Source organism: Gallus gallus, chromosome 1 (assembly GCF_016699485.2).
Source record: "Gallus gallus isolate bGalGal1 chromosome 1, bGalGal1.mat.broiler.GRCg7b, whole genome shotgun sequence".
NCBI lineage: Eukaryota > Metazoa > Chordata > Aves > Galliformes > Phasianidae > Gallus > Gallus gallus.
This window is the reverse complement of record NC_052532.1, coordinates 130,286,802-130,310,486: the sequence shown is the minus strand read 5'-3', so window position 1 is coordinate 130,310,486 and position 23,685 is coordinate 130,286,802. Positions and strand designations below refer to the sequence as shown.

The following is a 23,685-nucleotide window of genomic DNA, read 5'->3' as shown; positions in this document are numbered from 1 at the left end:
TTTGACAGCAGTGCAGTCATCCATCCTCCAAAAAGGTAAATTTTTGACAGCAGGGATTTTTCCCCAGAGTCACTGAGGATATGATTAACTTTACTTCTTGCATAATAAGATATGCCAGGAGATATTCTTATATCAAATTGTAGAGATACGTAGATGCAGAGTGTTATAGCACTTCTCCCTGTTGTGTGTGTGCATGTGGATGGTTGGATGTTTGCTTATTTGGTTTGTTTTGTTTCAGCTTGTAGGAGTCTTATGCTTTCTAACTATGATTACCTCTTTGGATACAGGATGGACCATAGCGATGTGCTCACCTCAAAAACAGGTCATGGTGTTTATAATAATAGAGTGAAAGCTTTAAACTGATCAGAAATGAGAATTTTCCAGCCATGGAATGGATGGTCTAGAGTAACTTTCATGAAGCGTAAATGTTTGCTAAGAACTACTGTATCAATATATTTTTCTGTTGAAACAAGATCAGTTGGGAAGCTTTAAATAATAAAAGACTTCGTTCTGCTCTCAGCTGTTTCACATTTTTCCAGTTTAATTAAAATCTTGCACCTCGCTTGGATCGGAGTTGCAACTAGTCTTTTTCCTTTCTTAAATGGAGTATCTGAATTGCAGTAAAGCTCAAGTATTGTCACAGTGTTTAGCAGCCAAGTCCCCAAATACTAACCAGCAGAAGCTCTGTATCTGTGTTCAATTGCTAGGAAGTCACCCACTTTCTTTTGTCGTATCCAGATAGTCATGCATAAAATGCATGGATTTAGAAGTAATCCACATACCAGGCTGCACTTATATAACTGGGACAAATGTTTTCCATTCCAAAAAGGAGCTTGAATCTTTGTAATACAAAGTATGTGCTTCAGTCCTTCTGACTAATAGGGGCAAAAATGAGTTTTACTGATTTATGCTTCTGAGGGAGCTCTGTATCTGATTATCTTCTTCTTTTCAGTGATGACTTTTAAGCATGTAGGCTTTATTCTTACAGCGCTCAGCTTTCAGTGCATATTTAAGTTACTGTTGCTGATAATGTCTTGTAGAATTTGTCACTTCCCCAGTCTTTTATTCCTGAAGATTAAATAAAAGCTGGAGTGAACTGAATCCTTTAAGGTCTAGAAGCAGCCCAGGTGTCTACCTGAATCGTTCCTAAACTGGAAGACTTCTCCTGTTCAGTTCCTTATTGACTCCTTTGTGCTGTTTCATTTTTTTTCCCTCCAAATGAATGAGGAAGCCTTCTGAATCCATAAGGGTGATTGCTGTAACTGTTTGGAGGTCTGCAGGAACAGCTCTTCCAAGGTGTGTTTAAACCTGGTCCGAGACATCTAAATTCTAGTCTGACAGTATTAAAAGCTATGCATAAATACTGATTGTAAGTACTGTCTCCAGCTAGCCTGGATTTGAGAAGGATGGTACAAGTAGAGTGCAACACTTTGTCCGACTGCATGCTGTAATATGCTGTTTTCGCATCTGTTTGTGTAGAGATGCAGTTCTGTGACGGTCCATCCAGTTCCCTGTGTGCCTCAGAATGTACAGTGTGAGCTACAGAAGTTTGCTGAGGGTAACAGTTTCTGAAAAATAACATCTTGCTGCATTGCTGGTGTGGAGTTTTTCCTTAGACCTCTACTGAGAGCTCTGTCTCTGTGGGGTGAACAACACAGTCATCTATATAGGCAAAACCTGACAAGTGTGAAACCTGATAAAACAAGCACATATGAGAGGCTGGGAGTCTTGGTGCATTAACAGGCCAGACGTGGTCATCTGTCTGTCCAGTTTTCTAGAAGAATGCTTTTCGCTGCTTTCATTTCATCAGAATGCCTGATTGCCATAAGGCTGTTGCTAGTAATGTCTGTGGTCGTGCAGTCTTGCTGATGCATATGTGATCATTGCTGGTTCTGAGTAAGAGAGGAAAACAGAGGGGGAAGTGAGAAACTTTTAAAAAGCTCTGAAGTTTTCTGAGCACAAAAAAAGTGCAACTGTACGTTGGTGTTGTTTTTTAAATGCATCCAGGGCTAATCTTTGGCTACGTACGCTTTGGTGGTTGGAGTATCTGACTACTCTCCTGGAATGCATTAAGCAACGAGACCAGGATCCGTCAAGTATGAGAATCCTCCTTCCAATTGCACAAGCAATTAGAATGCCAGAACTTTACAACAGCTGTCAAAGGGCCTAATGAAATCTCCTAAATTCACATAGATTTTTCTCTCCCACCATTCTGGTAAAAACCACTATAGGAAGCTTGTCCTTAAAAGCATCTGATGAAGTTGATAGGTGAAGGCAATGAGGCTAAGAGGCTCTTGAACAGTATTTAAACAAATGTTTGTCTGATGTTCCCAAACTGCAAACGCTAAAAGCAGCATGCTTTTACAAATTCTACCAAAATGATGGGGTTAAACTTCGAGCTAACCACCTCCATGCTGCCAGGACATCGAAGGACTTGGTGTCAGGAGGAGAGGTATGTATTTCTTTTTATTTCCTACTTCATTTTCTTATAAGCACATGGGGGAATGGTTTTAAACTGGGACAGGGGAGGTTTAGGTGAGATATTAGGAGGAAGTTTTTCACTCAGAGGGTGGTGACGCACTGGAACAGGTTGCCCAAGGAGGCTGTGGATGCCCCATCCCTGGAGGCATTCAAGGCCAGGCTGGATGTGGCTCTGGGCAGCCTGGTCTGGTGGTTGGCGACCCTGCACATAGCAGGGGGGTTGAAACTCGATGATCGCTGTGGTTCTTTTCAACCCACACCATTCTATAATGATTCTATGATAAGAATGGTAACGATTGAATCCCAGTTTGTAAAGTCACATGAGAATCTCTGCTTTAATTTTTAGACAGCTTTGTTCTTGTGACATTGAAGAAAACTCCAACAGGTGTATTGCTTGTTGTTTTGCCATTGATTGTGCATCTCAGAACTAGGATGGAAGCTACCTTTTTGGTTTTTCTGGGAGGAGGCGTGGAGAGACAGCTGACTTGAGATTTCTGAGCACTTAAGGAGCGGCAGCTTTACTTCCTCTTATATGAGTGAATGCTAAATGCTTTCGGGAAGTTTCTCCTAAACAAGCCTATCTGGCAATATCAGGACATCCATTGTTCCAGCTCTTTTAGGCGAGAGATGCAATGACTTTCCTCAGTAATACAGCTACCAGATGTCATCTTTGATTCTTTGAAGGAGGAAGATAAATGTACGTCCACAATGTGATGTGCGCAAATCTTTGAACCTGTCAGATCCTGGGAAGCGAAGCTGGCACGCGTGTTGTGCTCTGAAGAGAGCAGGCGCTTCGTGGCAGTGCTCAGTGCTTGACTTGTCTGAATGCGCTGACCTTTTTAGGAGGAGAGACCCTTTCCCCCCATTTCAGAAATCCCTTCTTAAAACCCACTTTCAAAAAAGAGTTCCGCAGATTAAATGGAAGGGCTGTGCTGTGACCCGAGGGCATCTTTTGAGAGCTGCCCCAACAGGTGCTAAAGGATTGGCTTCAGCCTTAGAGGAAACAAGAGTCTTTTGAAGCTCCGTGTGTTCTTTGCTTCTATTTCTAATACTTCGTATCGGAAAGAAACACTTCAGTCACAAGAGGATTTTCAGACAGCTAATGGTTCTCAGATGAGACTCTACTTTGCATTATTTTTTCCCCAGCAGCAGAAAGTTACTCCACAGCAATAATTAGCTCTCTTGTTTGCAGGTGGGTGTTTGTGCTTTGCTATAACACTTCAGTAATTTCGCTCATTGTGAAAAGAAAATAAGGGAGGTAAGCTTCTCTGGCTCTTGCAAGTAGCTGTCAGTGCTTGCTCTCGTTTCAAGGGCATGATATCAAGGCTTCATCAACAGCGTCTGATCTGCCAATGAATCGAGTTTTAAGCGGTATCTGCAGGTTTTAAAGAAAGGAGTAATGCCAGGCTTTGGTGTCGGCACGTTTCCTTTCGCATCAGGGATCACTACAGCCGCTCCCGTGGAGGCTTACGTGTTCAGGTTGGGAATGCTGCAAAGACTTGGAGGTAAGGGGTACGAATGAAGGGATACGAACCTTTTTCTTACTCCCCCCCCCCAGCTGCTCCTTCACGGTGCTCTGACCTGGCAGCCTTTTGCTTCACTGCTCTGGCATCTGATCAGAGGTAGCAGGTTTCATAGAAAACAGTATTTTTTCCCAATTGAAATTCACTGCAATACTTCTAGGTATTTCAATCATAGATGCTTCTTTCCTTGCTCGAGTCCATGGTAAACTCTGGGTGACCCAACTTCTCAGATGTTAAACATTACTTCAGTGTAACTTTCTCAATACGCAATATACCGTGCGCAGCCTTCCTGTAGCTGCGTAGTGATTCATTTCAGCTTGAGTATGGTATAGATGTATACGTTGTTCCATCCTGACCATACCTCTTATATTTCTAGCTTCCACAGCATTCCTCCCCGGGGAGGGCTTTAAGTCTGTGTGCTATATCTTATCAACGTGTTAACATCTGGCTTTGCAAATTCCTCATATTCTCTAGGTGCATCAGAGCATCTGTAGTTCATCCTTCCTGGGGAAAAAGTGGAAACTGTTGCATGTGTCTTTGCAAAGAGCAACAGTGTACAATCTGCTTCCTATTTATTCACCTTGCTACATTTTCCTATAGAAACAAGTAGCAAATGCAATTGTAATTCTGTAAAAAAATTTGTATCAAATGGCAAATACTTGGCTAGAAGTTAGGGGTGTAGATGTGGATTTACTGCAGAAGCAGAGGTAGGGATGGGATGTCTTTCTCTCCTGACCTGTGACAGGCAGTGCAGGATGGTGTGATCCCAGGCACACCCAACGAAGGTGGCTGCCCAGCAGCACCTTTCCTGGCATGGGCTTCTGGTGAAGTCGTTCGTATATAAAGTAGTCTGGCAGAAGACTTCCTGTGGGAATGTTTCTTCATAGAATCATAGAATGGCCTGGGTTGAAAAGGACTACAACGGTCATCTAGTCTCAACCCACCTGCTATGTGCAGGGTCACCAACCACCAGACCAGGCTGCCCAGAGCCACATCCAGCCTGGCCTTGAATGCCTCCAGGGATGGGGCATCCACAGCCTCCTTGTGCTTCAGAATGACCAGTACTTTAACCATTGTATGTACTCCAAAAGGCTTCATGGATGCAAAAACAAAAAAGGAAAAAAAAAAAAAAAGTTTTTAAAACCAAATGAATACATTGGCACTTGAAAATGGTTTCCTTTCAGTCTGGCTCAACCGGGTTTGAAATTATCCCTTTCTGACTGGGAAACGGTCTTCTGTTATACACAGTTTTGATTTGATCATTCTGAGTTCTCTTCATTCTGGACTTCAGATCTCTTTGTCTCATTATTGGTGTTGCCTGCCCTACCGCCAAGGCCATTCAGGCTACCACAAGTGGAGGGGGGAAGGGGGAAGGTGTGCCTGGTGTTTTGCTTGATATTGTGGTTTACCGAAGCTGCTCGGAGAAGGCTCGGAGTGTTTTCCTGGCAAGTATGTATTGATGAACAGAAGGCAAATGAGGTGATCGCTGGTGCGTGAAGGAAGTCATGTGTGTCAGCATCACCGGTTGCTGTCTAACTGCATTTGTAGAAAGTTGCATTCTGCATTACACGCAGCAATACTAAGCAGCTATCAAAAGACGAGGCGTACTTTCGCAGCGGCTACAATATCCACGAACCACTGTGCCGGCAGCAGCGTTCTACGGTCAGAAAGTGACACGGCCTTGGTGGCAGCTGACTTGGAGAAGTACTGGAGAAGTGCTCCGCCGAGAGTTAGCCGGCAGACAGCCGTGCTGTGCGGGGGAAGTCCAGGCAAAAAGCAGAGTGTGCTTGCAGAGTGCCCAGGGCAGCGCTGTACGGCAGTACCTGCCGGGGGAGCTGTGAGCATGTCATAGCGTGGCAAAACCGGCAAGAGCTGTCGGGCTGGAGGAACCCCGTGGCCAGAACTGCTCTGTCTCCTCTGCCACGAGCTGTTTCACGTCGCTGCTTGGCCGCTGCCTCAGCGCGGTGCAGAAGCTCAGGTATGCCAAGCCGTCACCGCCACGCTCGGTGCTCTCCTCCTTCCTTCTCCTTCGCACGACAGTTTTTGCTCGTACCTTTCCTCAGCGCCCCGCCGAGAGCAAAAGCAGCGGCTCGGGGCAGCATCCCAGATTTGGGATGCCAGATGTGGTTTCCCTCTCTGCTGAAGCCCGTGCAGGCGGCAGCCCTCCCACGCCCCCACCACCACCCCTGCGACGCGGGGCTGCGAGGGAGGCGGCGGGCGGGCTTTGCGGGAAGGGGGTGAGAGAGGCTGCACGCTGTGCCTGACGCAAGGGATACGTGGAGCGGGAGCACGGGGGCTGCGCGCGGGCACGAAGCCGAGTAACGGAGGAGGTCTGCCGTATATTGGGCCGTCGCTTCCTTCGTTCTGAACGATGCCGCCCATCGCGCCCGTTTCTGTCGAACGCCGTTCCGGCGGGGAGCTCCGCCGCGGGTCGGACGGCGACCGTCACCAGCCGGCCGAGCGCTGCGCTAAGGTAGGCTTCGGGATTCTGTAGGAGCCTTGTGTAACTCCAGCCGAACGCTCTAAATTTAGCGCTCCGCGCGGCGCCCTCAGAAGCAGGCGGAAAGCGAGCGGGCCCGGGGCCGGCCCTGCGGCGGGTGAGTCAGCGGCGGGGCGCGGGGGGCCGAGCCGAGGGGCGACGGCAGCCGAGCGGCCGGACGGCCGTTGCCCCCACCCCGCGCCGCGCCGCCCGCGTGGCCGCGCTCCCCGCGCCGCCCCGCCTCGGGGGGCCGCGCCGAGGCGGGGCGGGCGGGCCGCAGCCCGCGGCCGGCAGGAAGGGCCCGGCGCGGGCAGGGAGGGAAAGGGAAGAGGCGGAGCTTGCCGCCCGGCGGTGTCACCAGTACAATAGGGCTCTTGTGCGGCCGGAGGAGGGGTGGGGGCGGGCGCGGGCTCGGCCGCGGCGCGCCGAGCAGCCGGCACGCAGGGCGGGAGCCGCCGCCGGCCACGGGCCCGGGCGGGGGCGATGCGCGCCGGCGCGGGACGGCAGCAGGAGCAGCCGCAGCGGGAGCGGCAGCAGCACCGGCGGCAGCCGCCGCGGCGGGAGCATCGGCGCCAGCCCTGACGGCCGCGGCCGCCCACGCCGGCGAGCGGAGAGGCGGCGGCGCGCCGGGCCGGGCCGGGCCGTGCCTCGCCGGCGGCGGGAGGTGAGCGCGGCCGGGCGGCCCGCGGGGAGGCGGGGCGGGGGTGGGCCGCCGGGGCCGCCGCGCCGGGCCTGTGCGCGGGGGAGGCGCCGCCGGGCCCGCGGCGGGCGGGAGGCGACGCTTGGCGCCAAGGCCGAAGAGGAGGAGGAGGAGGCGAAGAAGAGCGGGCGGCGCGTCCCGCGGCGGTGCGGGCCCGGCGCGTGGGGCCGGCGGGCGGCGCGGGACCCGGCCCGCCGCCTCCTCCCTCCCCACGCGTGCCGCTGTGCGCCGCGGGTCCGGCCGCGTCCGGAGGGAAAAGTTGCGGCGGCGGCGGCGGCAGCGGCTCCCGCCGGCCGGGTCGGGCGGCCGCTCCGCCTCTCCGCCTGCCGGCCGCGCTCGGGCCGGGCCGGGCGTGGCGGGGCGCGGGGGCCCGGGCTCGGCGCCCTTTTGTTCGGGGCGGGAGGCGCGCTGCGCCGCGGCGGGCGGGCGGGCGTCCTGCCGGTGCCGAGTGGCTCCTGCCGGCACGCCGCGGAACTTGCTAGAACTCAGTTTGACAATAAAGCACTGGCGCAACGCCTCCGCCGGGCGGCCCGAGCGCGACGCTCCAAGGTGAGCGGCGGGCACAGGGAGCGGGCTGCGGCGGGCGGGGCTCCGCGCCTCACAGCGGACCTGGGCCGGCCTCCTCGCGGTGCAACGTGCGCCCGCGGGTACTGCGGGGGGTGCGGGGTGTGGGCTGTCCTGAAACGCATCCCGATAGGGGGAACCGATGCTTTCCTCTTATTTTTTTCCCCTTTTAAACTCCTCTTTTTTTGTTGTTTTTTTGAAGAGTTGAGATGTTGGTCACAAATTGCAAGCGGCTGCGTGCTTGAATTACAACATCGCTGCGTTAGCTGTGGTTTCGCGTATTTAAGAGGAGAGGGTGCAGGAGGGAGCATCCCATCTTGATTAGAAACCCTCTTTATTAAAGTACGCCGGGAACTTGAAAGCTGTCGTGCCTCTCTGTTGACATAAAAGAGCCTTTGCGCTAAAACTACCAGGCGAGGGGAACGGCCTCATCTCGGTGCGTGCAGTGCAGACGCCGTGTCTGCAGCCAGCTTGTTACGGTGGCAGGCCGCTGTGCAGAGCTGCACCGGTACCGGTACTGCTACACCTGCCGGGCGCTGCGTGTCCCAGCCCTGGCTGGAAGCGCCGGGGGGTGGGGTGGGCTCGGGGAGGGAGGCCGCAGCGACGCTGTTTGGGGCTGACTTTGCGGCTGCCGCGGAGTTCCTCCGTGGGACAGCAGAAGGGCATTCGTTTACTGGAAGGAAAAAATGCGACTTTTCGGTCTCTGGCTAAGAGTGAGCCTTTCCTGTTAAAGCCGAGCTGGTGCTTTTAGGACCTGAAGCGTTGGCTGGGTTTTATTTATTTATTTTCTTTAAGTGAACTTCTGCCCTCTTTCCAAACTGGATGTGACACGCTCTGCTCTTAATGCCAAAGAGGAGCAGAACAAAGCTGCTTCCCGAGACGGCTGCCTTTGCGTATGGCAGAAGGCATCACGGTAATTGCAGCTGCTTCTCTTTCACCTGTCCTTCATTTGATGTTTCCTTACCTGCCTTCCTTGTAAAGGACTGGCTGCGCTCTCTTCCCCCCCAGCAGCACAATTCCCCCTGGGTTGGGCCAGGCAGCCCAGCAGTTTTTGGCTTCACGTGTTTCGTGTACGTGTAGCAGGTACCTGCACAGAGTTGCTGAGGAACTGGAACGTGTGCAGCGGTGTTCTTTGGCAAGGGTGCGTCTTTATTTGGGATCTCACTGAAATCGTGCAAGCACACTGAAGATCTGGGCTAGAGGACCTCTGTGTAGTGCTGGGATAAACTCAGCTTTTCTCTCCTGAGGTTCAGTGTAAGCTTTGCACCCGGGTTTCATTGAGCTACCTGTAGTTGCTGCAGGCTTTATTGATGCAGGCTTACTGCATAGACGTGTATAGCTCATGTATATGCGGTCACTGTAATAGCTGCTGTGTGTGGAGTGCTGTGCACTGTTAACCTAAACAGCCTGCTAGAGCTCACGTGTGGATTTTGTCTATCAGTGACCTGACCTTTGGTGTGAACATGAGTGTGCAAAGTTATAGTGAGAGCTGCTGCATGGGTAAGGCTTCCCGGTGGGGAGCACAGTTGAATCCTGTACAGGCTGCCTCATGTCCAAGTCGATATCCCAAGGACGCTCTCCGCTGTCCGTTTAGGTGAGTGTTTCGGTCTTCAGAATCCATTCTGAAGGTCGTGCCCTAGGGCACTGGGAGTACAGTATGGCATCCGTACGTTTCTCTTAGCTCAGCAGGAGCTGGGACGTACTGAGAGTAAGAACAGGTGCCCATGTGAGCAGTGCATCTTTTACGATGCGTAGGTGAAAATGTGCCTCAAGCATCTGTTTGTGCGGCGTGTCTTTTCGAATCCTGAGGTGCTGGTATGTGGGCTTGGGGCTGTTAGTCAAAGGGGTTCGGTGGGGTCCATTAGGTCCATTTTTCAGGCCGATTCACTAGTTAAGAATATTGTATTAACTGAAATTTGAAGCTTAATAAAACATCAAGCACGGGTGTCATCTTTTCCCGTGTTTTGTAACCAAAACCTTATCTTTTTGCCCAGAGGAGTGGTGGCACGCTGCTTTGGCTAGTTGCCCTGCGTCCAGATCCAGCAAGGTTTACTTTGCTCAGCATACACCAAAACAGACCTAATCAGAGCTTGCTGCTCTGTTGTGTGCGTTTAAGCTTTCCCAGCTCCCCAGGCCACCGCACACCCTTGGCTGTAGCTCCCCCAGACCTATGGAATGCCTGGAGGGGGAAGCAGCTCCTGTTGGGCTGTGTGGCATCTCTCTTCGTTTTGTGAAGATTTGAAGCACTTGTAACACTCAAGGCTTCTTGTAATCGGAGACATAAATGCCATTTTGGCATAGTTTACTTAAAATGGAAACTAACGAGTTAATAATAGCTCTTATCAGGGATATTGATGTCATGAAAGCCAACAGATGCTGGTTGTGTCTTGAGAGGCTGCTGGGTGCATTAAATGTTGTGTCGGGGCTGGGCGCTGGTGGAGGACGGGTCAGGGCAGAGTGGCAGAGCACTGAGGTCTGCAGGGCCTGGCGTGGTGTGAGACGGCCTCCTGCCTCGCCAGGGTAAGTTTAGGTTGGATATCAGGAAACACTTCCTTACAGAAAGGGTTGTTAAGCAGTGGAATAGGCTGCCCAGGGAGGTGGTTGAGTCACCATCCCTGGATGTGTTTAAAAACCGTTTGGATGTGATGCTTGGGGACATGATTTAGCGGAGGGTTGTTAGAGTCAGGGTAGTATGGTTAGGTTGTGGTTGGACTTGATGATCTTTGAGGTCTTTTCCAACCTGAGTGATTCTATGATTCTGGATGGGGCACTGGAACCTTCGCTCCTTGAACCACATTTAACACTCCGGAGCACTTGTGTTCCTTACGCTTGTTGCTGCCTTACATTGCGGAGTGAAACGCCTTGCTTATTGAACTGCAAGCTGAATGTAACGTATCATGTTGTTAATGCCTCGGTGTGTTTTAATTAGAGCTGGAGGAAGATGTTAAAAAACAGGTTTATACATATGCCTGACTGGTTGCTGAAACAAATAGGCCTGTCACACCATCTGGAGGGAGTCGTGTGTTATTTAGCTATTCTACTGTCCAGGCCTCTTTCACTTCTTTCTTTTTCTTTCTTTTCCTTTCCCTTTTCTTATCCCCTACAAACGCCGCCCAAGCGTGCTACGCGGAGCCGCCGCACCTGCTGGAAGCTGCTGCTGGGCTGAGCGTGCCCACAGGCTGGGAGTTCTGGTCGCAGTTAGTCGGCGTTGTGCCACAGAGCCGGCGGGCAGCTGCCATTTTGTGGTGCGGGGCCTGGGGCTGGCACCAGCAGGCCTGTGTGGGGCCAGCCTGCGAGCCGTGCCGCGTGAGCACAGTGCTTCGCCTAGGTGAGGTGCGTGATGCGCTCTAGGAGTCTGAGAGGAAAGGTTTGTGTTTGTTTGCTTTGTCGTTAACGTGAAGACGTTGCCGTCAGATTGACACAGCTGTTAGGTTGACAGAGGGATGTGGGTGTTGGTGAGCGCTTGAAAACTGTAACTGTACACAGAGCTTTCCTTCCTGCCGCTTTGAAAGCGCGACTGTTTTGAGCAAGCCAGGCACTTTTTAAGTAACGCTTGCTTTAAGGAGTATTAAAATATCGAGGAAATTATTATTTGCACCTGATATTTAAATCTTCTCATGTATCGTGTACGGCGGAATAAATGGGCTGGGTTTTCTTTCTACGGCTGCACAGAAGACCCTGGGTTTTGGGTTGCTGTGTACAGAATGTATAGGAGAAGTGTGTGCTCCGACAGGGGAGGAAAGAAATGTCCCTATACTTGTGGTTTTTAATTCTCTCCATTGTTCTGCTTTTAACTGCTTGCATTTCTTTAATACTCTTTGTGTGCTGATTTACAGGCTTTGGTATCGGAGCAGCTATAGCGGAGCCGTGGTTAAAGTAGTGGCATGTTCCAAGCGGGTTTGGGCTCGAGTGGAGAAAGGCTCGTGCAGCTAAAACGTGCCATATGGGCATGGAAACGCAGGAGCAAGCGGTCAGTGCGGTGGTGGTAGGGTGAGAGGGACCTCTGCAGAAGGGCGTGGGGTGATCCCTCGCTTCTGTTAGCAAGGCAGGAGCGTGCTGCAGAGGAAGGAGAGCGGCACAGTTGTGCTCCTGTGCCTCCCCTGATGCAAATAGGCTCTTTGTGCTGCAGCTAATGGACTGAAATGAAGCAGTGATAACAGGTGATGATTCGCGGTGAAAGGTAAACCTTGTTAAGCGTTGTTTGATAGGGAGGAGAAGAAATGCTCGTTTCTAGTGCGGAAAATAGTTCTGTGTGTTTTCCAAGGCCGCCGACTGGTGATGTGACAGGGGAAGGATGGCTGCTCATCAGCACTGCTGCGCTGCGATAGCCCTAACCTTGTTTGGGGGACTTCCAGCAACTCTTCCGCGTCGGCTTAATTCAGGAGCGGTTGTGTTCCTTTGAAAGAATCAAATTGACTGTCATTTAAGCGACTGAAAGGCAGATACTTAAACCCGATAATGAAGTTGCAGTCTTCCTTATGTTAACAACATAATCAATTGCAGCGTAGCATGAAATGAGCAATCTTAAGAAGTAAGTGAAGCATTTTGCCAGGCGAATTTGGACTCGCAGTTCTGTAACAGAATGTGCTGAGAGCGAGGGAGGAACTGAAGGGCTGATGTTAATACAAGGTGCTTATTTATGAGCAACAGTGTTGTAATGGCCATTGGCATAGATAGGAAGGGAAATTCGCTCCTGCTTAATGGTATTGATTCTTCGATGGAAATTATTTTTGCACAATGCTTCGTCCCTGTTGCAGAAATGAATTTTCTGTGCTTTATTATATAGAGTACACGTAGTTTACTTGCAGCGGGAGCTGAAAGAGATGTAGGCAGTGGCTGGCAAGTTGCATCCGTGTACGCTGTTGTGGTTTAGATGGAGACCTGGCCTGTGCTGACCAGACAGCTATACGGAGGTGAAATAACTGGAATAGCTGCTGTCAAATGTGAAGCCTCTGGCCTGAGCTCAACAAAAGGCAAATAAGAGTTGAAAATTAGTTGATGTACCAGTACTTAGTGTATTCTCTGTCATCTTTTGCTTAAAACTGACTACATATGATTCTTTGCAAGATACAACACGGTGTTTTCATTTTCCATCCTCTACAAATGTCAGGCAATTTCACAAGGTGAGATGTAAGTTATCAGAAAGCTCCTGACAGTCGCCTCGGTATCAGTCAAGAGTCCGTGACTCCCATTACAGGGATTAATTTGGCTTAAGTGCTGTCTTGGATCCTTTGTCTGGTGTCTTCTCTTTGCTTGCTCTAGGTATTCGTAAGCTTCTCTATGCAAGCAGGAGTGTGTGCGAGCTCTGGCTGACATCTAATAGCTCTTACAGGTGCTGTTTCATTCTGTTTTTAAGATTATTGACGTGAATTTGTTCTTTGTGCTTAACTTTGGTATTTCAGATAGTCCACTTGAGGTATGAATGGGTTAAGTGTTGAAAAAAGCTCTAAAGTAAATTAAAAAAAGGGGGGTGGGGGGAGGCCTCAAACACACATAGCAGCTCAGATGTGATTTATAGTTCCTGCTTATCTCTTCTAGCCATGTCTTTGATGCCTTTGTACTCCCCTGTTGGCTGCCCCCTCTTGTCTTTTCCTTGACTTCCCTAACTTCTTTCTTGTTGCAGAACACAGGCGTTTCTCGTGAGTGTCTCGCAGTGTTCTCGGGACCCTATAAATCAGCTAGGTCACATTACACTTGTCTCCTGTACCAAATTCCAGACAGAACGGACTTCCAGATTCTTTGTAGTCAGCCTGAAAATATTTTTGGCAAACCCTTGGGGATTTTTGTATTTTTTTTATGGAAAGATCTGCGTGGATTTGATAGGTCTGGTAGGAGATGGTGTTTCCCATCATCAGTTTTTACGGGAGGTAATACTCTGTGTAGCTGGTGCATTTGTGAGCGTTCACATGAGCTTAGAGAAAGGTATCACCCACTGACTAATCGAGCCTTAGCGTTTGCAGAAAATAAATCATTCACGTTATAACGTGTGATTTTCTGTTTTATTTGTTTGGGGGTTTTTTAATTATTTTTTTATTTTTTTCAGTGAGTGCTTGCGTTAATTAGTATTTTGTTCATGTATTTCACGCACACTCCTGTGCTTTTATGCCTGTTCATCTGTACGCTTGGCTTGGTTAAGCAAGTTGAATCTGTGTGTTCGATTGAAAACGTACAGTGGCTCCATTTACTTTGTGCAGATATTAAGCATGCTTCAAAAGGGGAAAAAATAGCCATGTATACAGCGAGAAGAACTGCTGGAAAAACAAGATAGTGGCAAAGCGTTGACTTAGTTGAGTGACTTCCAGAATGCTTCCAAAAGTGACTTCAGGTGCTCTTGTTCTCAGAGCCTTTCCCAGCAATTTTCTATGTCCTGTTTTTGTTCTTTTTTTGGTCAGAATGCTCTTCTGTTTCCTCCTTGACATCACTTTATGGAGCTTATATTAAGTTCGTTCCAGGAAAGCAACCAGCTTTCCTAACAATCTGAGCCACTGCTGTAATGCTTTGTAATGATCAAACCGGTCGTGCACGTTTGATTTTGAAGAAATAGTGTTAGTGGCAGCCCTCGTGTGGGAAGCTGAGCCCACTTTGCTCCCTGACCTGGCTTCTCTGGATCTTTTGGAGGTTTTACGCCACATCAGGCTGCTCTGTAGCACCTCTTCATAGTCTTATGGGCATCTGGAGGTGTAGTTGGCCGGACTATAGTTGTGTGATGGTAATTCTCAGAGAAGAGCTCAGCTCCTGCATTTACTTCCTCTGTGGAGCTGTGCAGGACTTGATGGGATTCTAACAGTAAAAACTGATTCCTGTGCTTCAGGTAAACAGGAGTGAAAACTCGGTGCACAATCTTCTTATTGGAAGTTGCATTTTCTTTCTGCCTTTGGGTCATTGGTGCAGGGCCTTCTTGGTTTGTGGGTTCCTGCGGCCCAGAAGCACTGAGTGCTGTGGATCTGGCAAAGCCTCTCACCAAACAGCATCAAAAGCCTCGCTTCCTCACAGTTGATGGCTTTACAAAACAGGAATCTTTGCTTAAAAACAAAACCAAAACAACAGCAAAAAGCATTATGAAGATCTCTGTTTGAGCCAATTTTATGAAAGGTCACACTTTCCCTTTTGTCAGCCAGCTCTCTTGGCAGCAGGTGGTCTGAAGGAATAGGCTGCGTTACACTTGGTCTCAAACCCCCCAGTATACCTGGAGCTTTTGAGCAGAGATAGATTCAGTGTTCTCTGAGGAGTTCCGCTAACAAATTCATCAGACAAATGTCTTGCTGATTGCTGGCTTCGTTTTGGCGCTGACATTAATGCCTGCTGCCTCCACCGAGGCCACATTTTCTCTGCTTTTTTCTCAGAACTTCTCATTTGTTTTGTCTGACTGAGCTTTGGAACGAGATTTGTGAGCTGACGCAGGTTTCTCTTTCATAGCAATTAAAAAATAAATAACTCCCCCCCCCCCCCCTTTCTGATGATTTAAGATCATCTGCAGGGAGGAATTCATTTTTGGTTGCTGCTGTGGAATTTGTAGCCACAAAGGATGAAGTTGATTAAGGCTCATTTGGCGTGCTTTCTGGTCTGCTGCTTCGGTAATTATGCCGTGATTGTGCTCCAGCCCTTGTCTGCACGATCCCAGTGCGAGGTGTGGGCACTTGATTTAGTTTCATTGCAGGGGGAGGTGGTGGTCTGAGTGCCCGTGTGATGCCTACGAGGTCTCACAGATAACCAACATCACAAGTATGATGAGGGGTGTTGGTCTGGAGCCAGGGATCGGCCTTGAAGGCTCTGAAGTCTACAGTTTGGTCTTAATGCAATCCTAAGTTTAGATCCACCCCTTGGTCGTTTCTATTGCCCGTGTTTGGAGGATCCAAGAAGCAGCAATGACAGTGCTTTCAGCGTTTGTGGCTCTTGTGTTTGTTGCAGGGTCATGAGACTTTCTGTGGAGTGTATGAGAACAACGTGGCTCTGCCATCAAAAACATGACATCTGTTACCATGTTTTCGAAGTTCTCACACTTGGTGAGCCATTTCATTTTTTTTATTTTAAGATCTCCACTAAAGATGTCCTTAACTGTGCACAAATAATTTCCATTAAATAATGGAAACTAGCTATGGGAAAGGATGCTTTTAGGTCATCTAGATGATTGCTCCTGCAATGTTTGCTAGAGTTTCCCTTCAGAACTTAAGATGGAATAGTGCTGCCATCGCCCTGCTTTAGGAAATGCACAGAAAAGCCCATGTATTTAGAACAGGATGTGCAAGTTGCATGAGGTGAGTTGACAGTTAAACCCCAGCTTACCAACGCGTGGCTCTGGCTGATGGGAAGATGGAGCATTTTCTTTCCTTAAGAACCTGAAGTTAGTTTTGTGGCTCCAGATCTTATAAATCGCTTGTTTTTCACTTTATTATTTGTTATTATTATTTCTTGGCTGACGGCTTAATTCTTTAGCTTTTTGGGAGCACCAAACCACATCTGTCACGTGTCTCTACCCCCTTCCAGGCAAACTGGGTTCAGGAAGCATCCTGTTAGTTCCCAATACTTTGATCCTAATGTGCAGGCTTCGACCTCGTGCGTATGTGCACTCTGCATAATTCTGTATTGCTGTGTGACATGCCACTGGGAGAATGAGCTTTTCTGAGGGAGAAGAGCATCCTGTACCAGGCTGAAGGGATGAATCTTCTTAGCATTTCGTCTTAAAAAAAAGAGGAGCATGTGCCTGTGCTGCTGCATGCCGCAGCATCCCCCAGAGTATGCAGAGCCCTTTGTTTGATGGAGGGAGGAGAGGTAGGGCTGGAATAAGCCACTTGAGATTACTTTGCTTTCACCAGGAGATACTGGTGTGCATATGTGCTTTGGAGGACTTGATGCACAGGGCTTGCTGTGGATCCACAGCAACATGTGTGTGCCACCCGTGGTGCCAACAGGCCAAGCAAGCCTCTCCTTTTTGTGCTCGGGTTGCCATTTGTTGCTGCTTTGCTCTCGGGCCAGTTTGAGAAATGCAGAGCTGGGGATGTTCTTTTGGCAGCGTGGGCACCAGCACTCTTGTCCAACGTCCAGTCTTTGTTTCAATGTCAAGAGCTGCGGCCTCCATTCTTCCCCCTGGGAACACAAACCAATAGCTCTCACTGTCAGAAAGTTTCCTTAATGCTAAGCTGAAATTATTTTTCTTCTTTGGATTTTATCCCATTCCCTCTGATCTCTCACATTCCTTTGTTCCAACAGCGTTAATATCCTGCCAGCGTATCAAGAGTATAAATGACTTTATGTGCGCATTAAGGTGGGTCTATTTGTTGAATCCTGTGTGTATTTTGATCCTTTCCTGTGGGACAGCTGCTTCGGGTCCAGAATCTCTTTATTTTTGTCGGTGTGTATGCTAATTACATTGTGAAACAAGTAATTTCAAGCAGCAAGTAAGATGTGAGCATTTTGCAGAATGGCTGGCCATGTGCGTGGGCCAAGTAACTGCTCCATTGGGTCACCACCCAAGTGCCCGGGGGCGGAGGACTTCAGAGCAGTTCATAAAACAAGGGGTTGATGGTACTGGTTAGTTGTCTTATGAAACCTGTCATTCTAGACATCCTGTTGTATTGTTCGTCTGAAATGGGGTAAGCCGCTATGGGAAATGGTTTTCCCAACAAGTTCTAATTAGTTGCTGAGAATTACAGAGTTGCTGGTTACTATTAACAGTAGGCTCAAGGCTGCATGGAGGTACAACAAAGTGTTTCTGTGAGGGTGAGAGGAAGTGAAGGTGACAGAGAGTAGCAGGTTTTATTAGATGGTTTTTACATCTCTGACTTCCCCTAAGGTGAAATGGACTATTTTAGGTTTCTACAGTGAGTTTGTGGATTCATCCCAGGATCTTCACGGCCAGTTTGGAACAGGGGTAAAAACAGAGAAGCTTCTGAATATTGAGTGTAGACAGCGCTGTTTGAGGCTCGGAAAGGAGAAGCAACAGATCATAGTTTAAAGCAATTAAAAATTCAGTCCAGTTCATTATGAATGCTTACTAAGGATTTCAAAATGCTTTTCTCAAAGCTTGATGACTTTGTCTACTTTGAGTCCCCTTAGGATGACTGCCTGGAAGCATCTCCTCAGTTACACCAAACCAGTATCCATTGTATGTCTGGATACTCGTTAATGATTCTTTCCTTGTAGTTATAAGGGAAAGAGTGCCATTACCTTCCTGCTTCATGTTATTATTTATCTGTAACCTTGAAATCTGCTGGCTTTATTGCCTGTGCTGCCTTTGTAGCATTGAAAGCTTGATCTGCCTTTTGTAAGGCATCTGTGTAATGTTACTGGTAGCCCATGGGGAGCTGACTACATGTGTTAGATATCTGAAACAGTCTGTGGAAAAAATTGGAAATGATTTTCTAATACCTTTCCCAGCTAAGCAGTTGTTACATCCGTGGGATTATTTATTGTGAATGAGACATGAAGCATCACAAAGACCAACTTTCTAATGTGCTGTTCTGCAAGTCAGTTGTGAGGTGGGAATTGCACGTTAGGTGATGCAAGTTATCAGACAAGGAGTGCTATCAGAAGGAGCTGGGGAGACATGGATTAGATGAAGTGCTCCCAGGAATGTCTGCAGTTGCTTGGAAAACTGAGAGGATAGTTACTAATTAATTTTAAACAAGACACGTGGAGTTAGGGAAGTTTAACCTTCGTCTCTGCAAGGTTCGGTATTAACTAATAACTGATTAATGGTGTGGACCGAGGAATAAGGACTATGCTCATTAAATATCCAGCTAAAGCTGGGTGGAGCTCCACGTCTGCTTGGTGTGTGCTTACAGCTATCCGGACAAACTGGAGAAGCAGTCTGAAGGAAGAAGCTGGACGGAGTGCAGTAGAGGCTGAGGGGGGGTTGGCTGGTAAAGCTTCCCTGACTTTTTGGCAGCAGGACCACATTGTTGCAAGAAGCAAACATGCTCGGGTTTGTACATGGGGCTACTGCCTGGAAGTTGCATAATGGGAAAGAAGTGTACAGCCGAAATACTTTGCCTGGATTTAGGCATCACCACCTCCTATTGTTTTTTATGGACCAGCCCTAGGCAGAGTAGTAGAGATCCTGCTAGTTGGCAGGATCAGAAATGTAAGGAACGCGGTCTGTGAGCAGAACCAGTTATATTTGGCCTGGGGAAGGCAGTGGTGTTAAAACGAGATGATGAGAGTAGTGTCCGTGATGCTGACGGCATCAAGAAAGGAAGAGCTCTCTGTGTGTCTGATGCCAGTAGAGAACTGGTGAAGGGCTTGAACCACATGAGGAGGGACGTTGGCTCTTGTCTAGGAAGCTTCTGCTGCTAAGGGTAGCACGAAGCAGAGGTGGCCTGCCTGGAATGGTGTCAGGGTCCCCATGAAGCACAGCTGGGACATGCATTTTGGGCAACGTCATGAGCTCTTGGTCCTATCTCACTGCCCTTCTCCAGCACCTTGTGGATCATTTCTCCGTGACTCTCTTTTTTGAGAGTGGCCATCAGTGTGTGGTATGGTTAAGGAAGGAAGCACAAAGCACTACTCTCACCCAGTGGCAGTTCTTGGTTTGGGGACTTGGCTGTTGGTGAGCACTGGCAGGTAGCAATAACTGCAAGCATTGGTCTTGATTCCAATTGGTTTCCTGATGTTAAAAGTTGGACTTTAAGAAATACATCTTTCTGATGCCTTTTCCTGTGGTGATGCATATTTCCACAGGCAGTATTAACGGAAATCTTCTTTGCATTTCCAAGTTTTGTTTTCTGTATCTATGCTGTCTTTAGCTCCTATAAATAAAACCTTCTTGTTTTTTTCTGCTGCACTGTTGCAGTTTCTGTTGCTGCCGTGTTGCTTTTTGTTTACCAGGCCCTGCGGGTCCAATGCATGCTTCTCCCTGTTCGTTGCCCCTGGGGGCTGACACCTGGCTCTGCTGGGTGCAAAGAGCCCCTACTCCTTCATGTGAGATGAATCAGCTTTGTGTTTCCGAGTCAGTGTATTAGGACTGACTTAAACCTCCCCCCCTCCCAAAACAGGAAAAAACCAACAACTCAAAGCAAACAAACAAGCCAGCTGTATCTTCCCTGCTATTTTGTATATACACTGTGAAATAAATAAAACTGGTGCTGCAGGTTGGAGCTGTACAGCAGAATGGTTGAAGAACAAGAGAAAAAATTTTAGTTGAACCTTTTGGTACTGTGGAGTTCAACTTGGCCTTTAACTGAGCAAACAAATGTGTTTTTAATGAACGATTCAAAAAATATATTAGTTTTGTGGTTCAGCTGGGAGGCAAAGGCTGTGGTTTTGTTCACACTTAGAAGTTGTGAGCTCCGCTGCATTTTAATGATTCCATTTGAGCTGCCCTGACCAGGGCTTTGCTTTTGTTTCTATGGAAAATTTACATTAAAGGCATTCAGCGGGGGACATTAAGGAAGGAAACTCAGTAATGAAACATTCTGTAAGAAGAAAACTTGCTTAGTCAGGTTTGTAAAATCAACCTGGACGCTCTGTTCAGCTTCACCTCTCCCCCAGCCCCTCCACTGTGTGTGCAGTCCCCTCAGCTGGAGGGCGAGCCACTACTGCCACGGGGCTTTGCTGTGGAGCCCCGGCAAGTTCTGAGGTGGCTCCCTTGTTCCCCCTGTTTGTTCAGCCCCATTTGTGGGCTGCAGGCTGGATTGCCCTCCTGAAGGCAGAGGCGGGGTTCCTGGCTCGCATCCAGCCACGCCAGTCCCTCAGCAGCGGCCTGTGGCCTGCCTGAGCTGCAGGCCAGCTTGTGTGCTGCGAGGCACCATCCGGGCACCCTACCTCGGCTGCTGCTTCGTCTGCTGCTCATGGGTACATAGCCAGGGACTGGCGAGGAGCTGGGGAAGGGGCACTGAGGTGGTTTAAAAGAAACCCAGCAACACGCAAACACAAAGCCCCAAACCCTTAAATCAAAGAAAATGGTAGTTCAAACTTTAAAATACTGTCGGGTCACAATAGAGGAGCTATAATATATTGTGTGGGCCTTTCTTTTTACATTTTCTTTCCACCCCCTCCCCAGCTTATAAGGAGCTGCTCTCCTTTGATGGCACAGACACAGTTGAGCAACGCCCGCTCTCAGTAATGGGCCGCCTGCTGCTCCTCTGGCTGCTGGGCTGAGGGGCTCGGCCCTCTGCCGTGGGAGGGCGGCGAAGCAGCAACGTGGTGCTGACACATGGGCTGGGAGCTGGCTTATTTCAGTGGGAGAGTGCCATTCCCCCCACCCTTGTTCTTTTTCTTCTGGCAGTACGTGTGCCTAGATATCGGCTCTTCGTCTTTTACTTCGTTTCTGCTCTCTAATGCTGTGTTTCCCAGCTCTTAGCGGCTGACACCCCCAGGAGCATTGTCACAAATCTACTGGGTGTAACAATTGTAATGCTTCTGTCACATCCCCTACAATAGGACTCAAATGTACATGTGCGTAACCCCTCAAGAGGGGATTGCGGGCAGAAATATGCCTCCTCTTCCCATGCTTCTTATTGCCCAAAGCGAGTTAGTCAATCAAAAAGAGCAAGTAAGCAGAGCCCCTGCCAGGGAAGCTGAGCTGTCCATGATCATCACAGAGGAGCCTGAGGAATGTGGGGAGGAATTCAGGCCGGAGCTACACAACCCTTTCTCTCTAGAGCTATTTTTTCGTTTGCCTTTGTGTGGATTTATAAGCATGCTCCCCTCATCCAAGACCCTCTAGAATAAAGCAAGCATCTGCGCGTCAGAGGAAATCAGCCCTTTAGACCTGCTGAATAAGCTGGCAGCTACCTAAACCTTATGTTTCGTATTCCCCAAGCAGAATTTTCCAGGTTAAGTTTCATTTTGTTGGTGTTGGCAAAGATGGTTCTTATTCATACGAATGACAAAGTTGACTTCAAGATTACTCTTACGAATTTACTTACTGTTGTAGTAGTTTCTGTTTTTATATTGTAGTATGTGTTGCACGTACAGGTGGCGCGTTTTATCTTCCCATATACTGTGTGAGAATTAGGGAACTTAAGGTTTAGAAGTGTAATTTTCTTTGGGAAATTGCAGTGAAAATAGGACATACCCTTCACTTACTTGCCAAAAGTGAAACTGTAGCTCAATCATGAACTGCCTGGTGTCACTCCTCCCTAAATAGCACTCCTTTCATTTTTTTAGGAGCTTGTGATGTCATCAGATGAAGCGAAAACCTCTACCTCATGACCTGGCATGTAAGTGAAGGAGGAATTCATGTCTGTTTAAAACAAAAATGCGCGTGTTGGTGTTTGCAGTGCGTAAATCGAACCTGTATACCTTCAGCATTCAGATAGCCTTTTAAATGAGAACTTTGTGGATTTTAAAGGAATATAAAGTCTTTCAAAGGAGAGGAAGTCGCAGAAGAAGCTGTTAACGATGAGATTCCAACGTGCAGAAGTCCTTGTAATAATTGCAGTTAAAATCTGTAGTGATGTACCCTGTAAGAACTGGAAGTCGGTAGGCATGGAGGGAATAGTTTCGTATCATTACGTTATTTACATGTGCTCTGCATGGGCATTTACAGAGATTATTATTATTATTATTTTTTGTCTGCTTTCCTTTTATGTGGTTGAAAGGATTAAAGTGCTTTGAGGGCTGATGTTAGCAGTGGGCTGGGTATTCCTAATTAGTGCCAACACCTGTACCTCATTAGGAAGCCTTGTTCAAGCTGTCCACTGAACCGAGGTAGCTGGTCTCTGTTGCGTGTCTCTAATGTGATTATAAGCCCCTCTCCTGATGCAAGTTTTAGTACTTATTCTACTTTTGGACTAATGTGGAAAGTGGAGCTAAGCTATGCCACTTGGCTGGCTACCAAACATTATGAGGAGTGGCAAAGAGAGGGGATGCAGTGATCTCAGTTTCAAGACTTTCAGTTCAAAGCTTGCTTCTGCTTTGACGTTTTTAAAAAATGGAAGAACAACAACAACAAAAAAATACTTTCTGTAGTTTTCAATGTCTGATTCTCAGAATTTAGAGATCAGATCTGCAGGCTCCAGGTGGGCTCTGAAGGTCTGAGTGCGGCTGCTATTGTGCATAACCCACTGATTTTCTGTAAGTGGATTCTTGGCCTTGACTGTTGCCATACCATTCCCTTTGCTTTCAAGGAGTTAGGACCTAGCAGCTCTTTCACAAAGAGAACAGCCTTTTCCTTTCCTTCTGCCTGATTCTGTACTGTGAGCAGGGCTAAAACGTAATGCGTTTCGCGCTTGCAGCTGGAGAACACGACGTTGAATGGATTTAACTGGTGAAATTAATGGCTCAGATAAGATGGATCTCTGTTATCCTTGGGCTTTGCAAACGTTTAAACCTCATTGCTTTCTTCTTTAAGTAGGTTTTTAAGAGGTTAACTTACAGAATTCAAATATACAACAACATAAATTCTGGCAGTGGGCTTTGTTTCTCCTCTCTCAGTGAGGAGAGAAACAGAACAGCTTCAGATGTGTGCCTTGGAAAGATCTGAGATGATAAACCTGTAAGAATTCACAGGAAAATACTGTGCTCGTCATCCAGATTTGGAAAAAACTGAAGGAGATGGAAGTGCAATGGCTTCTTTAACTTCAGATGTAGGGCTGTTAGGAAAGGGACCACATCTCAGCAGAGTAAAATGTTTGGCTGAAAAAAGAAAAGAATTTGATAAACTTTTATGTGTTTTCCTGCATTGTGTATCCGCTTACTAACTTGCCATTTACAGGAATGCCTCCTTAATCTGCTTCAGGAATGCTATAATTCAAATAATTCCTGCTCTGCAGAAGTACTATCTGTCATCCTGTTCTATCTTCAGAACTTGGAAACTTTAAGAGGTCTTGAGAAATTTTCGCAGCCTGTTTTTGATTTGTTTGTTTTCATGTTAATCTCCTTCAGCTTAAAGTTGATTGAGCCATTTTTAACTCCTTACAGAATGTTCTGTTGGGTTTTCTCTTATCTTTGTTCAAACTCCACCGCAACACCTGGAAAAAGGAGTAAAGACTTTTTTT

General features: G+C 48.1%; 1 protein-coding gene and 1 long non-coding RNA gene across 12 annotated transcripts in view; one reads left to right on the top strand and one right to left on the bottom strand.

Annotated features, from left to right (window-relative positions):
- Positions 1 to 521: 521 nt before the first annotated feature.
- Positions 522 to 6,797, bottom strand: LOC107051962. The gene is made up of 2 exons (XR_001463975.4): positions 5,414 to 6,797; positions 522 to 1,892 (listed from the first exon to the last, which is right to left on the bottom strand). It is a non-coding gene; the product is annotated as an uncharacterized LOC107051962 (long non-coding RNA).
- Positions 5,900 to 23,685, top strand: part of JADE3 (jade family PHD finger 3) — a 62,476-nt gene continuing 44,690 nt past the window's right edge. For 2 of the 11 annotated variants that reach the window (XM_015277750.4, XM_046906183.1), the window contains exons 1-3: positions 10,169 to 15,750; positions 16,955 to 17,009; positions 21,854 to 21,906. Coding sequence is in view for 1 of the 11 variants with exons in the window: in XM_015277747.4 (XP_015133233.2) it covers positions 8,591 to 8,660 (70 nt within the window). In the remaining 10 variants the exon portion in view is untranslated. Of the gene's footprint in view, positions 5,983 to 6,230; positions 6,478 to 6,839; positions 7,148 to 7,171; positions 7,733 to 7,754; positions 8,661 to 10,168; positions 15,751 to 16,954; positions 17,010 to 21,853; positions 21,907 to 23,685 lie in introns of those variants that run through there. The other 9 variants (XM_046906182.1, XM_046906179.1, XM_015277748.4 and 6 more) reach the window with 9 other exon arrangements.